Genomic DNA, 16,981 nt, shown 5'->3' with positions numbered 1-16,981 from the left:
TGCTGGGAGAAGTGGGTGCATATTCCAGGAGGGCTGGGGAGGGCGGATGTGATAAAGAGGAGACAGAAGAGCGTGTGCTTTTTAGTTCAGGAGCCACAGCTTTGTGGTCAGATACCTCAATCCACAAACCCGCGAGAGGAAAAGCCTCTGTTAAACTTCTAATGTACTACTTTTCATTTGCATGGGCAACTTTCACATGTTCCCTTCCCCAAAAGGTTCCCGGCACTGCTAAATGCAGCCCTCCTCAGGGTGGGCGCAGGCATGTGGCCAGTCCCCGCAGCACACTGCACCTCAGTCCAGAGACCCTGTTGTGAATTTAACATCGAGCTGTTACCAACAGGCCCTCTCCAACCAACTGTTTTGTTTTACCAAATGTGATTTTGCTTGCTGAGAATGCCGGGAAGATTTTGGGGTAATACAATTTGGGACTCAGCACGGGGCTTTCAGCCCTACAAAGGGCTGCTGCCTTCAGTGGGGCCTCTTGCGTGGGTTCCAGTATGGGAATGGCTGAATGCAAATGCACATGTAGCACACCTTGAAGACAGACGACAGCTTTTACCAGGAAAAAAACATCCAACCCAGCTGCTTAAAGAAAAAAAATAAAATTAAAAAAGTACCATTTCTCACCATAAAAAGAAAATACTGTACTATGGGAACTGCTGTAAGGAACCAGGAAGGCACTGTTCCTTATGCCTACCACAAGAAATTTTAATTAATACTTTACCAGAGGATCTTAAAATACTTTGCAGGCTTTTACTGTTCCTGTAGCCTCCCCATAGAGAGACTGGCTTATAAACCTGCCTGACTTCAGACTGCCCATGCTGCCAGAGGCAGACCTCTCTATCCTGATAGATCCTCGTCAGTTCACTTAGCCAGTTCAGTGTCTGGTTGAAGTTGCACTTAGATCTCTTTCTGTATGCAATATTGGTCACTAACAAGGCCAGGGAGTTGCATACTTCAAGGCTAGCACAGCTGTAGGTACAACACTTCCATCATTTTTGTTTTCTCTGGAAAAATACTGCTTTTCCCCACTGCCCTGGGTGTGCGCAGTCAGGCCTCATTTGCTCTGCAGCAGGCTGAGCCTGTAGTTAAGGGACAGATTGGTGGGCTTTAAAGGTGACTGGAGAGTCTGAGGCTGCTTCAAGTTTTTAATTAAGTATGAAAATATGTAACAGACTATTTTTTTTATTTTGAGTCCCATTAACGACACACTGTCTTCCCATATTTTCAGTACTCATCCTGTGCAGATGGCAGAGTACCCTTCGTAAAGAGCTGCCAAGATGCTCTGAGACCGTGGCCTACATGCACCTGGTAGGAATCTGCTGAGTTGCATTTAAATGGCAGAAAGGCAATCTTCATGTTGTAGAGGGGAGTATTTCTTAAATGCATTTTACGCATCTCTGTGTTACTTTATTTGGCTTGACAAACTCAGGCAGACACCACTGTTTCACTTAAGCCCACCTTTATTAAAGCTGTTGTGATAATGCTTTCTCACAACAGTGTGCACAGAGGGAAGCCTGAAGTGGCTGCGTTGCTGTCTGCCATACCAGGGTGCTAATACAGATCAGCAAGTGATCCAAGGCTGGCTCATTCCAAAGATTGTTATTACTAATCTGTTTTTTGTTGCATTTCAGCAGTCTTCTCCCTGAGAGTCACTTTCATGCCTTGTGCTTGAGCTTGTTCTTAGGGCAGAACGGTGTCCTGGAAATGCTGCCTGGATGGAGGTGGTGCATCCTGTGCAGCCACTGGCAGACTCGGATCCTGATAGCCACAGTCTGCAGCTGACACGCTGTTCTTATCTGTTCTGCGGTCTGAGAGCCCTCATCACCAGCCAGAGATGGTGAAGTGATCACCCTGTCTCAAAGAGCTCTCAGTTCAGAAGGTAGGAGTGGGGGAGGGTGTGTGTGCTGGCCAGTTCCCTCCCGGGCCTGTTGAGTGTGAAGGGTTAAAACTTCACGTGCAGGAGAAGTGCCAGAAAACATTTGCCTTACTACAAAACACAGAGGGGAATGTTTCTTTCTAATCACCTCCTCAAAGAGATGCAAAGCAAAAAGCTCTTGACTTCTGCTTTTGTCATCACAGGTCCCCTCCCTTCTGTGCTGCCCTAGCTCATCCCCTTCAGCGTAGCAGGAGAGCCTACTGTTAGAGCTAGGCAAAGCAGGATTTTTACCTGCTGCTTGTAAATGAGCTTGGAGCAGAGCTGTGTATGTCACTGGCTTACACATATCAGATCCACTCTCTCTCCCTTCCCTTTCCTCCCCCTATCCTTCGATTTGCCAGTGAATTGTTAGACACCAGCATGTTCACCTCTGATTTCCCAGCAAACTGCCCAGGGCACTCTGTGGGCAGACAGGAGGGTAATCTGCTACATCCCCCTTTGCTTGTGATGAATTTCATGGGGATTGCTCCTGTTAGCCACGCTTGCCAGGAATAGTAACAAATTCACTTTTTTTTTTTTTTTTTCTTTCACTTTTAAAACCTCTCCAGTGCAACTAGAATGGCTGGGAGAAAGCTAGTTGTTAACTAGTCATGGGTAATTAATGACTCCACCTTCCTCATCAATCAGCTGGGAAAAGCCAAAAGGATCTGAGTACTTGTAGCAAATGTGTGTTCTCTAGACATGCTGATCCGCAGTGTGCAAATGAAGTGGCAGCAGGAGACCATCTGATCCCCTTTCGTGGAAGAAGCAGTAAGTCATGATACACATCCCACGCTCTTGTCAGGTGAAGATTCTGAAATTCCCAGCGCTGCTGCTGCTGTTGTGCAGATTCTAACTGTGTGGGATGTTGATCCATCTCACTGCTAGCTTGAATATGACCCAATTTTTGTTCCATTTTCCCTTTTCAGATTCTGATTATGGTCGTCTTTTCTGCTGTCTGCAGTTAAACTACTAGCATTACAAAAGCAGGACACAGGGAGCAGATTTGACGCTGCCTTCCCTTTTGTAGCAGAGCAGAAAAGCATTTCTGCATCCTGTTTAGTTTGTCTGGTAGTGGCTCTGCAAGTACAAGCAGAAGAGATTTGACCTTGATGCCATTTACAGTTGATCTTTTTCCTTCCAATGTATTTTTCTACACATGTAATAAATAATCTCCAGCTGAGCTACAAGTTGATGTTACCCCACTAGATGATAACTTCCTCCTCAGTGGTACTGAGCCCCTGGTTCTGGATGCCCCCGAGTTAGCTGAAGCTTGTGGTCTGCTGCATTATCCCGTAGTTTTAAAGGATTGTCAGGAAGGCTGGATGTGGTCCTTCAAAGTTGCCAGGAGCCAGTGGACCATCTCCTGCTATAAAATCCTCCTCAGGACTTATCAAACTCTCTAACCCCTTTCTTTTAAATGTTCTTCCTTGCCACAATAAACACTGTCCTTTCTTGCCCCCATCCCCCACAGTAACAGAATGCCTAAAATTCGAAGTAATAGTGAAAAAGAGACGGGCCCTCCTCTGATTAAATTCCTTTGTCCTCTTTGCGTGTTGTTGCATTGCCTGCTCCAAAAGGCAGAAAAAGTAGAACTAAAAGCATGTTCTTCTATAGGAACTGACTGTAAATAAATTCAGGATGTTTTGCCTGTCAGACTAAAAATCCGTCCCAATAATGTGATTCACAAAAAAATCCTGTCCCAATAATGTCATTCACAAAATAAAAAGTGTTTGTTTTATTGGGAGGAAAACTAGACCATGAATCAGCTGCAGCCTTCCAGCAATGCTCTTTGAAATGAAGAACTCCTAAATTTGTTGTGCAGGATCCATCTCTGGCCCATCGAGACTGATGTCCTGCTTTTGACCTCCTCTTTTTGAACACCATCTCGGACCTGTAAATGTTAGTATAGCCGTTTCTGTCCATGAATGTGTAGAACTCCCTTCTTCACTGAGGCGTAGCCACTGGTTTGTGACCTGAAGCATGAGGCTTGATTGCTGTCTCTTAGCACTTGTAAGCACTTGTAAGTACAAAAGCTAATGGTCACACTTGCAGAATAAACTAATTAAGGGAAAACACTGAAGTCCTTCAGCTTGTGCACAGCCTTTCGTTCAGTAAGAGCAGGCCTAAATAAAACCAGTGCCTGGTCCACACCTGAGACTTTTAGATCACTTGCACTGGTGCTGGAAGGTGCCAGCTGAAGAAATTTGCTGCCAGGAAAACGATGTGCTAGCATAGCTGTGTCATTAAAGCAACTGCAGCTTTCAGTGATGAAGCTCAGCAGAAAAAGGTATCGTGCAGAGCAGCCTCAGCTATGAGCTTGAGAATGTCTGATGCAGTGGTGAGGACCAAGCCAAGAAAAAAAAAAAAAAAAACAAAAACACAACAAAACAGAACAACAAAAAAACAATACAACAGGAAAATGAACGGTACAGTTAAAGTCTATGAATGGAGAGGTTGGTGAGGTAGGTAACACTGTACCATCACCTGCATTTCTGTGAGTGGAAAAGACATCTTTTGGTAAATGTATATGTTACCTCAGTATCCCAGATTTGAGCTGGGATAAAACTCTCAAAACTCAAGTTTTCCACGGACTGTTAATCACTCACTTGGGAAATAAACAACTCAATACAGTCCTGATTCTGATACCATAAATCAATGGTAAAGTGATTCTGTGCTTGGAGATGAAAATTATATCAAATCCTTGGAATGGACAAGAAAATTATATCAAATCCTTGGAACGGTCTTAAAATGTTTAAGGTTTTATTTAGTAGATAAGTCTTTAACTAATGTTTTTGGTTTTGTCTCTATTTGTTTAAAAGTGCGTTAGCAGTAAATCAAGGTGCATTTCCCCTGTAGGGTTTCCTGTATGTCAAAGCCATGTTAATTCTCTTTGATTTTCTTCCCTTAGCCCCAGCCATTGCTGCAGATCCTTCCTCTCTTTGTCCCTTTGGACATCAAAGGATTGCAAGGGGACAGCCCTGGCGAGAAGCTCCTCCCTGCTCATTAGCCTCCATAAAACAGGAACTCACCTTGGCTAGCTGTGCTTGGAGTCCCATCCTCATCTCAGTCACTCTTGACACTGGATCTCAGATGGAACGGCTTTTGCTTGCTGCAGGAAATCAGACCTGCTTTTGAACTGGACTATTTGGGCTCCCTTTTTACAGACTCTGGTGGCTGAGCAACTTCCTAGACTCCACAGTACATGGAAAAATGCAAGTTTTATCAGGTAGGTAAAGGACTCCTTCCTATTCCTTACTGCGTGGAAAGATCCTAGAGATACGCCAAGAATGCACAATAATTTTAGAAAGCGAACAAGCCATCCTGAAGGGATACCAGCATTTATAGTATGTGTGTGGCTAGAGATAATTTCTAAATTTTGTTGTAGGAATGGTTGAACAATTGTGGTTTTGAATGTTCTTTGGGAGCTGTGGAAGATCTTTTGCAGAGGTTCACTCACTCTTGTGCCCTAAACTCCCTTATCTGGGTCACCTTGTGCAATGTGATCATTCACTGAAGGATAAAGATGTTTTTTGCATATTGTCTGAAAAGTAGCACAATGAGTTCCTTCGGGTTTGAAGGCCATAGAAGGTATGGAAATATTTCGTATGTTGCTAATAGTTCAGATGCAAACCGTCTGTTTTGCCTGCCCCTGTCTTTTTTCTGCCCTTTGATAATATAAACTCCAAGCAGACATACCCCGCAACTTCTACCAGCATTTTATGCCCAAACACAGTGGTGTGTTTTTTTTTTTTCTTTTTCTTTTCCACAGGGTTTTATTTATGGTTTTCTTCATCAGTCCTTCTCACAGCAAGCTATTAACCTCTTTATTAACCTCTGTGCGGGGCATGATCAGTTGGGCACAATGGCAGATAATGCATCGGGAAACTAAGGACCAGTCCAGGGGCACTGAGTGTGTCAGTATAACCGAAACCCAGATTTAGTCCCATGTTTTCCTCTGTGCTGGAAGGAAACAAATGTTTGCCTAGTTTAGGTATGCAGTTCACCTACCCGTTAGAGGTGGCAGGGTATTCTCACCTTCTTTTCTCTATTGCAGTAATGAGTTGTTTCATAAGTAAAATACACGTACGATGACTTCCAACTTTGCCATTGTTTTGGTTTTTTTATAAAGCCATCTGTAGGGTGCTGATTGGATTCATACTGATTTCTGCCACATCAAGAGAACTTTAACTTAAGCAAAAGTGCAAAAATGAAAATCACGCGTTGAAGTATTTTGTTATGTTAAGGATTCCAGCTCTTCCAGAAGTCATCTGATTTTCTTATTGCGTTGTTTATGGTGTATGACCCTACACAGCAGAAATATGACTGCATGCATTTGAGAGGTGAAGCCATTGCACTTGTAGAAACACAGTCCTTTCGTTAGCGCCAAAAAAGCTTTTTGGCTCCAGGAAGTGAGGTTTCTTCCAGGTGTTCCTACTGGCATATATAAGGTCAGAAAACATGGGTTTAATTGATTATTGGCAAAAATAATTTATCAGATAGCTTTTCGTACTGATGTGTGTTTCTTCCCCGTGGACGCTAGATAGCTGTTAGCATGAGACTTCACTGAGAATAAAACAGAAACAATGTAATGATAACCAGTTTTGATGAAGATAAGAAATGTACCTTTTACCTTGTTGGAGTTTCCCACTATTGCAAACCTTATACTATACTTTATGGGAAGTCTGCAACAGATTTTCTGACATCATGTAATTGTCTCAGTGGTGGACAATTAATTGAGGGACTGCTTTCGGTGAGTGAATTAATCTCCAGCATCTTCTATGCAAAGATTTTTGTTCCTTTCCCTCAAAGCATTACTGAATTTACTCTCATTTTCCTTTCTCTCCATCTCCAAGATAGGAAAAAGATAGGTACAGCCTAATTTAGACAGAAACCAAAGCACAAACCTGTCTTGTTTGTATCAGGGCTTTAAAATCAAGCATGGAATAGAGTGAAGATCTCTTGATTTTCAGTGCTGGCCTTTATCATAGCAGCTCTACGCCTTCATCTTGGCATATGTTTCAAAATGTGCCATGTGCGGTAATAATATGGTAATAGTAATGAATAGTTTTACAGTAGCTTGGAACTAAAATTCTTGGAAGATGTTTAAGTTGCTTTCAAATAATCCTTAAAACCTAAGGTACGCAGAAGAGGAAACATCAGAAGTACAGACCTAACAAATCCAGCTCAGTGCTTGGCCGCCCTGCCACAAAGCTCTTAGTGGTGTAGTTCCAACACGCAGGCATCTTTATGGGGAAGACGTGAGCGTGAGCCTTGGCGTTAGTTGGATGGGCACAAACTAGGAGTGAATTTGCAAGCCAGCCTCTGGCTCTGCAAAGCACATCTGAAATAGATCCTGCAAATGGATCCATCACTGCAGAATCCCCTCGAAGTTGATTGCACATGACTTTGCTGTCAGCAGTGAGGGTCTACCAGAAGGCTCAGTCATTACGGTGGTCCAGATCCACATGCAAACTGTAAAGATCCTGTTTCTCAGCCTCTGACTGGGCACACAAAAGCTGTGACAAGAATGACATCAACAACATTTTAAAGTCTTTGCTGCAATGTTTATTGCATGCGCAGCTCTTTCTCCCTGTCACTCATACAGGTCTGTGGTGGGATCATTTTGGTAAAAACAGATGATAACGTCGGCCTTTGATTTTTAATTCAGTACTGAGCTCCTTTTACTTTCATTCTTTTTGATTTCTTTGTTGGAAGTCTCTCAGTAAGGACTCCTGAGATCTCCCTTGTTGTAGTCTCATTTAATGGCATTGGAATTTGCTTACAAAAATGTTAATTGTAAAATTCATTTGGGGAAAGGAGGGAGCATCTGTCGAGCTAATCAAAATCTGTTTGCATGTATTTGTGACTGGATGACTCCTGTGGGAAATCAGCCCAATTTTATTGTAACTCCTTTTGATACATGTGCTGCACTGAGCTACCCAATGCATCGTCTCGTGGCAGCTTTCATGTCTCTGCAAGAGGATATGAGGGAAGCTTTAGTAGGAAGATGTTAACAGGCTAATCTTAGTGAGCAAACTAGGTGTCACTTCTTAGCCAGTTCATTAATGTTGGATCAAAGCAGAAAAAAGGGTAAAGGGGTTTTTTTTGTTTGTTTGTTTGTTTTTTTTAATGTCTAAAGACCTTTACAAACTGGCAGAATTATGTTTAAACGTTCCTTAATTCCTAATATAGTGGGAAGAGGCTTGCATTGAGTTGTTTTTGTGGCAATATGTCGCTTTGTGAAAGAAGCCGTTTTCTCTGGAAGTAGTTGCCTAATTTTCATGTTTATTCTTTTAAAGATATTACCCAGGAAAACTGTAACAAGGTGATAAAAACCCTTATTTCTGATTGTACTATGAATAATATCCAATCTAGGCTAAGAGGCAGAAAAATCTCCCTTTTAAGCAAATAGCCATGGCTGGTAACACAACACCCAGCAGAAGTGGCCTGCCCTCGTTAAACTGAGGACAGTGCTGCCGCTGTGAGCACTCTCCCAGCCAAGCAGAGTTACTGATATGTCCTTCATACACAGAGCAGTGTTAGCAAAGCCTTGCTGGCTTTGAAATCAATCCACCAGTAGCTACACCAGGCCACACTTTTGGACCTAGAGTCTTTTCTGCCTGAGCTCTTCAGTAGGGCGGCAGCAGCAGCGATCTTGTGTGTGTTACATTAGCTTTATGTGAAGAGCTCCTATGGAAGGTTTTTAATCCAAATGGCATTGCAGAGGAGGTAGGGACTGTCGGCGCTGAAGTTTCTCCGGGGTAGTTTTCCCTTCCCCAGGAGCATGATTAGTCCTTTGCCTTCTGCTGCCGTCACAGGCATCTCAGTGGTCTCCATCTCCAAGCCCAGTTCAGATCAGCCATCCTTTTTTTGGAATATTCCCTGGTCCAGGTCTGTCTCCTTCCTTTCTTGTCTCCATTTACATCTTGGTCTCCTGTCTATCCCTCTGCAGTCCTCTGGAGTGACTTTTCACCTCTGCTACCGAATATCTGTTGTTTTCTTCTACTGCTACAGTTAAAATATTTCCAATCCTTTTTCATTCTCTTGGTAAAGTGTTTTGTGTAACCCTGATCATACCAGAACAGGAATAAAAGCAGATTGTGGTTACCTAGCAGTCAGAGCTGTGGAATAAAGGAAATCAAGTTCAATTTGTTCAACACACAGATCTTTACAAAAGGACTTATCCCCTAAAACTAAACCTGTCAAAGAAGCCTTTATTCCTTCTGAGTCTACTAAGTAACAAAGAAGCCTTGAAAGGAAGATAATGGATTTTATTTAAGAGGTTTATTGTGGTGCGGACTACTGAGCTCTTGGCAGCACCTGGGCCTTTCCTGGGTAAAATCCATAACATTCACCTACCTGAGCTAAACCAGGGCTGTGCCCTGTGCACTGATGTGGGGCTGAGAAGTCCTGGGGGCAGGTAGGAGGAGTGAATGACCAGATGTAGAGCCCATCTGTTACAATAGCACGTGAAATTTGGTAACTGTGAGCACAGGTACTGGGAGGGCTGACGTGGGTGCTGCTTCTCAGAGCCCTGCCTCTGCGCAGGAGAGGCTGCTTCGTGCCGGCTCCCCTCCTGCCTGTCTGAAGTTACTGTTTTCTCTCCCTCCTAGACGTGAAAGCACCGTGTGATGCACTTCCTTCCCCCAGCCTGGAGCCCTACCCACAGAGCTCCATCGTGGTCACCCTGGAGGACATGGGGCTCTGGATGAAGTTTCATCAGATAGGAACTGAGATGATCATCACCAAATCTGGCAGGTGAGGGGAGCAGGACAGCTGCCCAAACCACACCCTTCCAATCTGTTTGCAAACCTCCAGCACTTTTTTTTTTTTTTTTTTTTTCATGATAGCTCTTAAACTGTTAGCCAGTTATGCGCATCTCCCTGCCTCTGGCAGAAGACTTGTGTTTTCAGGATGTCCTAGAGGTCCAAACTGTGAAGTGCAAAAGGTCACTGTGGGGCTGATGTGTTGTGAAATCTTCTCTGCTCTTATCTCAGTACTTAACACCGATGTTCATCCTGTCGCTGGGAGGTTGCTCTGGAAAGTGCCCTGATTTTATTTTGCCTCCGTTGCGGGCAGGAGCAGTTGAGCAGTAAATACCTGGGTTTGATTCTGCAAGTGCAGATGAGAACGTGGCATAGAATGGTAATGATCAGTGCAAGCAGGCTACTCTAAAATTCAAATTTAAATCATGTGTTGGGGAGCTTGCAGTGAAGGAATATGAAATTGTAATGTATTGTGTCAACTGCTGTGAGCTAAAGCAATCCCTTTGGGTAGGGACGTAGCTGTTGAAGCTTTTTTGCGAAGTCAGAAGATAAAAGTGGTGGTAGGGAATACTGGAACGGAAAGCTAGATCTGTTCTCAGATGAGCACAACCCACGCTAGAAAATCCTTTAATCTGTGCTCCAGGTCTGTGCTAGCTGCATAAAGCTAGGAACTACATGCAAATTCCAAGTGCTTTCTTTAAGTTTTCCACTGTTGCATTACAGGAGTCAGAAGAACAAAAGCAATAACCATGTCAGGCCATCAGAGACTACTGTCCCCTTAGTGCCTATTCCACCTAAACCCATAGGATTAGACAATCAATACATCAATAAGATAGTAGAAACGTTCAGTAGCTGGCCTGTAGAAATACTGCTACCAGAACTTTGCACAGCAGTGAGTGAACGTGACCTGCTGCTTGGGTAGATCATGAAACAGTATCCACTTTATACAGAAATCCTTATACTGTATATTTAATTTCTCCTTCAGACGCATGTTTCCACAATGCAAAATCAAAGTCTCTGGCTTAATCCCATATGCCAAGTACCTCATGCTGGTAGATTTTGTGCCAGTGGACAACTTCAGGTACAAGGTAAGTACTTTAAATGATAGACGTTATGCTTTCCTTCCATTGTTGTTTGAAACAGATTAATCTTTATGCTTCACTGTCCAGGCTGATAAATAAATTGTCTTGGACAAAGTTCAGAAGTAATTGGTGGATTTTACGCCTCTCTGCAGTTATTTGTCACTTATGCTTGGGGAGCAGCTGGAGAGGTAACTAATCTTCATTGTAAGCAGTACTATTTTGATCGTGATTCATGTCAGACTTCTCTGACAACCACTGGGAGAAAGGGAGGAAAAATGAGGCCTAAACTTGGAGGTGTTTTGGTAACATGATCATGGCTCATGAGAGAAAATCTGCTACTTGTCAGGACTGCATGCCTCAGAGGAATCCACTAAATCATGCAGTGAAGCAAAGTTGCTGGGGGTCCTTATAACAAAAGTAGGTTTTTTAAGCTCTAGATTTCCATCTTTCCCTTCACAGTGGAATAAAGATCAGTGGGAAGTTGCTGGAAAAGCAGAGCCCCAGCTCCCTTGTCGCACCTACGTCCACCCAGATTCCCCAGCTCCTGGCAGCCACTGGATGAAAGAGCCTGTCTCCTTCCAAAAACTGAAGCTCACCAACAACACTCTGGATCAACATGGGCACGTAGGTTGCAGCTGGCCTTTGTGCCGTTCTCTCTTGGGATTAATTGTAGATAGATATTAAGTGAAATGAGATGTGCGAGAAATTAGATTGTGGAAATTAAAAGATATCCAAGGGCCCTCTCTTCCTTCCTCAGCCCGGCCTTTCTGCTCTCTTAACTACCTGCTAAGGAAGGTTTTAGTCTCTGCTGTCTAGGTGAAGACACCAGTTCTAGGCAGGAACCCCTGTTTTGAAAGGGATGTCCTGAGAGTCTCCACAGAAGACTTTGCACAGTGCATTAGCAGTGGTTGCACATGGAAACCTTCTCCTTTTGTTTCTGTGCCAGATCATCCTCCACTCCATGCACCGTTACAAGCCTCGCTTCCACATTGTGCAGGCAGATGACCTCTTCAGTGTCCGCTGGAGCATCTTCCAAGTCTTCAGCTTCCCTGAGACTGTCTTCACTTCTGTTACTGCCTACCAGAACGAGCAGGTACAGTGTGCAAGTCCTTTGACACATTGTTAAATATTCTGTCCTTAGAAATCATGTAGAGGGAGATGTCTCCTTCAGAGCTGGGTGCCTGTGATGGACAGGGGAAAGAAATCAGCACGTTATTGTTCTTGTAGAAAACGTCTACTCAGGGATTAGATGAATCCTGCACACTAATTGATCACTGACAGGGCAATTAATACAACAGAATCCCAAATGCAGTAAAAAGTAGAGAGAGAGGTCCAGATGTAGGTACCGGCCCTGTGTATGTGTCTGGTCAGATCAATATCACTCAAATTCCCACTGAACCTGTGAAAGTCACTTCTCTCTAGATCTTACTTCCTAATTAATAGAGGGAACTGCTGGGAGAGCTCAGATGCTGTGGCAAGGGCATCCCCCAAACACCTGCCCCTGCCCTTCTTCCCCCAAAACCTGTTGTGATAAATACTGAGGTGAAGGTCTTGAAATAATAATGAGCCCAACCAGTTACCACAATACTGAATCTTGGTCCTTTATTTTAAGATCACAAAGCTGAAGATTGACAACAATCCATTTGCTAAAGGTTTCCGGGAGCACGGGAAGAACACTCGGCGGTAAGCTGTTTTTTCCATCTCAGTTTATGTATAACCAGAGTTTACTTGTGAATTCTACACAAGTCCACAGAGCAAAGTATACCAGCTAGTTCTGCAGAGCTTTTTGCTCTGGACATTGCATTTATCCGTATCTGGGAATGATGCTGCGCAGAAGCTGCCCAAGAGGCTTGGGGAATGGGAGGAAACAGAGGATTTCCTACAGAAATGTGTGAAACGTGACAGATTTGATACCTTACATTGTGTTGTAGTTTGGATCTAGATTGGAATCTGACATGGGAATAGTGGTGATAAAGGTAAAAGGACTCCACAGTAGATTGTTCTGTCCCTGTGAGATCAGCTTGCTTCTGACGTTTGAAGGCTCTCACACCTCCTTTTCTCTTTGGTGGAAAAGTGTCTCTTCGAGCAGCAAGTTTTGTCTGCAAGAGGAAAGTCGAACACCAGTACAAGTGAGGTCTCTCTGGTCTGAGCTCAGCCAGTGGATGAGAGTTTAAACAAATAAGTAATCTTGAATGCAACCCACAAACTGGTAATAGAGAGGGAAAAAATGGTTTGTTTGTTTGTTTGTTTTTCCCCAAGCAGAAAATAGTACGAAAATATCTGAGATTTAGTTTTATCTTATGCCTGAAAAAAAAAAATCCTGAAGAAAAAAGGCCCAACCTGACTCTAGTTACTTAACCTTCAAAACTGTCAGAGATGTTCTTTCTCCTCATAATAGGATCATTTCTGACTAAGCTTTCCATTTAGGAAAAAGGCTGCTTTTAAGCAAAACACCCACCCTACTATACGCATATCTAGTAGTATGTGTATCCAACACTGGGTACAGTTACTAACTCAGTGCAAAAACCTGCTGAGGTTTCCACTCTGATTTTGCCTTTTGTACAAGCATGAAGGGAGCAGCAACCCCTTTACTGATTTATCCCCAGTATCCTGTGGGGCAAGAGCTCTCCCTGGAAGCTGATGCTTGTGGCAGGCAACACAACTCTGTAAATCAACTGTGGCAAACATTCCCCATGGATCTGTCAAGTTGCTTTGTGAGCAGAAAGATAACATGCAGGACATCAGAGAGGTTCATCCCATCTTTTTGTCTTCCAGGCCTTTGTCAAGCATCCCTTGTGTTATTTATCTAGGTAGAAAGCTAACTGCAAACTACTCCCATGCACTGTTTCTTTCCCAGGGAAGGACGAGCCAAATCCCAGAAGCCCAGTCCAGCCAAGGGCCAGAAGAGGAAGCTGCCTGAGGAAAAGGAGTCCGGTGCTGAGGAACGTGGTAATCTTGATAACAACAAACCCAGAGTCAGTCCCAAACACTGCCTAAGCCACAGGAAGGAAACCAGGCAGTGACATTGCTCTGCTCTGTCTGTTGTCTGGGGAGAGTGGCCTGGGCAGGGCACCCAAAGGGTGTTGCGTACGGCTTTGCAAAGCTGGAAAGTGGTGTTAATTCCCTAATTCAGGGAGGATGGCCAGGAATAAGGAATGACCGAGGGGGCAGCTTGAATGAGTAGGGAGAAGTGTGAGACAGGACCAGCGCATCCCTGTTTGAAGAATATTTTGCTCTATGCAGGTGAGAGGGAAGCAGTACAGCCCGCTCTTCCAACACTGCATTTTCTGACATGATGCTTCCAGAATGCAGAGAGTGCACCACTTGCCCCTGCCCACAGGTGGCAGCCCTGGAGGGAAGCCCCAGCACAGAAGTTTGGCCAAACAGAGCAGGGGACTGGGATGGGGAGCCAGAGAACATGCACAGTGACACGAATTCAGCTGCTTAAAATTTCTGATGCTTGCTTATGCTTTTTAATTGTAATCCTTGAAGGGCACCCACTTTGCACCCACGACAGCAGCCAGGAAAGCAGCTCAGAGAGATGTCTTTTAGTAGAATGAGCCAACAAATGATGACTGATCATCCTTTGTGAGACCTTTCCCTCTCTTAATTTCTGCCTGATATCCCCCCACACACATTCAGTTTGTGTTAGGATGAGGAAGGGGTTAGGAAGTCTTCTGACTGTGTATGGTCCACAGGAGCCTGCTCACATGTCACTTGTCATTAGTGACTGCTCATCAGCTCTCCATGCACCAGCCTCCCAGCCATGCTTTGTGACCACATGTGATCAAAGGCTGCTCTTTCAAAACATTTTCTTTTCAACAGTGATGCCAGCTTGCAGTGTCGCCCATGGCTTTCTTCTACCCATCTGCCTTGGTTCTTGTGTGTGCAGTTGTGCCAGCACTGGCGCTTGTACAGCTGGGTTGTGATGCAGATGGGGGAACTGATACCATTTTAAAGTAACCTTTACTCTTTTTGTTAGGTTATTTTTAAGCTTGATCATTCGGTGTTCCAGTTCAGGGCACTACTTGCAGTGGCACAGCTAGGGAGAGGGGACAGGGAAGGACTGAATGCCACAGTGTAAGGACAGAAAAAAGCAGCAAAGGGCTGGTTCCTTAAGGCAGTATGACTGCAGAAGAGGTAATAGTGTGTTTCCTTCCACCACGCTGCAATTAATTCCGCTGCTAATAAACCGTTGTGAGCCCTGGCTCTCTCTTCTCCTTTCTCATTTTTCCCTGTTCTTTCTTTCCCCACTGTGAGTCAGATTTCGAGAAAGATGAGAATGTGGATGTGAAGGAAGAGAGTAACCCCATTGCCGTCAGCAGTGGCTACCCCTTCTGGATCTCCGAGCAGAACGGCAGCCATGCCTTTACTGCAGCATCGCCGGCGACAGCCGACCAGAGGGAGGGTCCAGCCAGAGAGCAGCAAGTGCCTACCCCATCCTACCAGACATACCGGTAAGTCCCATCTCTCGGTGCTCGTGTCCAAAGTCACCCTTAAATTGATGGGAGTCCTCCTCTTCTACATTGTGTTTAATAAGAAAAACAGCCAGAGTGAGTGAGGAAGGATATCTTTCTTTTGCATGCCATACTTGGGTGATAGGTACTCGAGCAGCATGGAGCTATCCCTGTAATAAAGCCTTTGTGTTACTTCTAGCCCACTGCTTCTGGGCATACTCATGTCTTAGTAGTGCTCTCTATTTCCTTGTCCTGAAATGCTTTCCCAGCCAACTTCATGTACCACAGAACTTGCCTGTCCTTTGGTGGGAGTGTGTTGGAGGAGTGGCAGGACTCCAGTGATGTTTCCCTCTTTGCCGTTGCAAATTCAGACACGAGTTACAGTAAGCCCAGGCTAGAACTTAGCCAGAGCTAGGGCGGGCTGAGCTTACCTTCTCTGGCACTTAGCCCTTCTGTGTGGGTGACAGCTAGGTTTGGGCTAAAATCCACGTTAACAATAAGACAAAGCAGTAGGTGAGGCTGTATTTGCGTGGGAGTTAATGTGCAATCAGCCAACACGTGAAGGTGGAGAGTGACTGAGCTGATGCTCCTCTGCCCCCTTCTGATACGCAATGTGTGTAAGTGCATTGGAGAACAGGATGGCTCACTTTGCTTTCATGCAAGTATTCTCACGTGGGAAATCATTGTGAAATAGCTGACACATTGCACATTCCCACTCTGGGTCAAGGCTTCTGGAAGCAAGGCACACGGAGGGAGTAAGAAGCCTGTACAGAGACAAATGGTCCTTGTAGACATGCTTGTTTTGAATGGACAGCAGATGTTTGAAACAGTGAGGAGAAGAGGGCATGCTAAGGGCTTGCCCTGACTTTCCCTGGGGAATCTCTGTGGGTTTTCAGTGGTTTTCTGCTGCGGTAGGTTTGACTTGCTCTTCTCTCTGCCCTCGGGGCTCAGGTTCCATGAAGCTGGGGACAGCCAGCAGCTTCCTGCCCGCGACGTCGCCGCCTTGAATGACTTCCGAGCAAGGTGCCACCCCTTGGATCTTGCCACAGTGCCTGAGCACGACTCCAAACAGCTCCCAGAGGGCTTCACCAACCTGCCTCCGCTCCCCCCGCCTCTGCCCCCTCCCCAGGACTATACGGGAGTGGTGAACATGGCTCTGGACTCGGTGGGGAAACCTGGAGCCCGAGCGCCCATGTACAGTCCGTACGGCACCGAGCAAGGTCTTGGCCAGTGGATGGTGCCCTCCCACAGCCAGTACAGGGCAATGAGCTACTCGGCCTTCTCCACAGATTACAACACACAGGGGGCTTCAGGACATGCCCACGGGACCGTGGCAGAGTGGAGCCAGTACCCGCTGTTCCCCTATGCCTGCTGGTGAGCAGGGAAGAACCTTCTCCATGAAAAGACTAAAAGAAAATTGTAAATGAGGACAAATTTGCTCTGGGGTGTTAACCTTGAAGCCTTGTCTACACTAGACAAGGAGGCATTGCCACAGACGGGAGCATGGGACACCTTCAATTCCTTGTCTCCTTGCACAACAGCCCTCGTGGTATTTCACAAGCAGCAGCAGAAGTGCTGGCAGCCCTGGCTATGGCAGTGCACATCTGGCTGAATCAGTGTGTTCTGCATTGTTTGTTTCCAACAGGAGTGGCACACAAGCTGTAAGAGCAGTAGTTAAAGAGCTGCCAAACCCTGTCCCAGTCTGCATTTGCATCTTGCATGTGGCAGCTTCCAAAATCCAATCCTCACAGGAAA

At 45.0% G+C, this 16,981-nt stretch overlaps 1 protein-coding gene across 1 annotated transcript; it reads left to right on the top strand.

The window, feature by feature from the left end:
- Positions 1 to 5,131: 5,131 nt before the first annotated feature.
- On the top strand, positions 5,132 to 16,604 carry LOC116496336 (T-box-containing protein TBX6L). Its single transcript, XM_032199351.1, has 9 exons — positions 5,132 to 5,147; positions 9,535 to 9,679; positions 10,673 to 10,775; positions 11,229 to 11,393; positions 11,716 to 11,862; positions 12,382 to 12,452; positions 13,627 to 13,718; positions 15,034 to 15,226; positions 16,178 to 16,604. The coding sequence occupies exons 1-9, from the start codon at positions 5,132 to 5,134 to the stop codon at positions 16,602 to 16,604; spliced, it is 1,359 nt and encodes a 452-aa protein (XP_032055242.1).
- Positions 16,605 to 16,981: the final 377 nt, after the last annotated feature.

The sequence above is a fragment of the Aythya fuligula genome, chromosome 17, assembly GCF_009819795.1.
Source record: "Aythya fuligula isolate bAytFul2 chromosome 17, bAytFul2.pri, whole genome shotgun sequence".
In the NCBI taxonomy this organism is placed as follows: Eukaryota; Metazoa; Chordata; class Aves; order Anseriformes; family Anatidae; genus Aythya; species Aythya fuligula.
The sequence above is the reverse complement of the archived record's forward strand: the minus strand, read 5'-3'. Positions and strand labels throughout refer to the sequence as shown.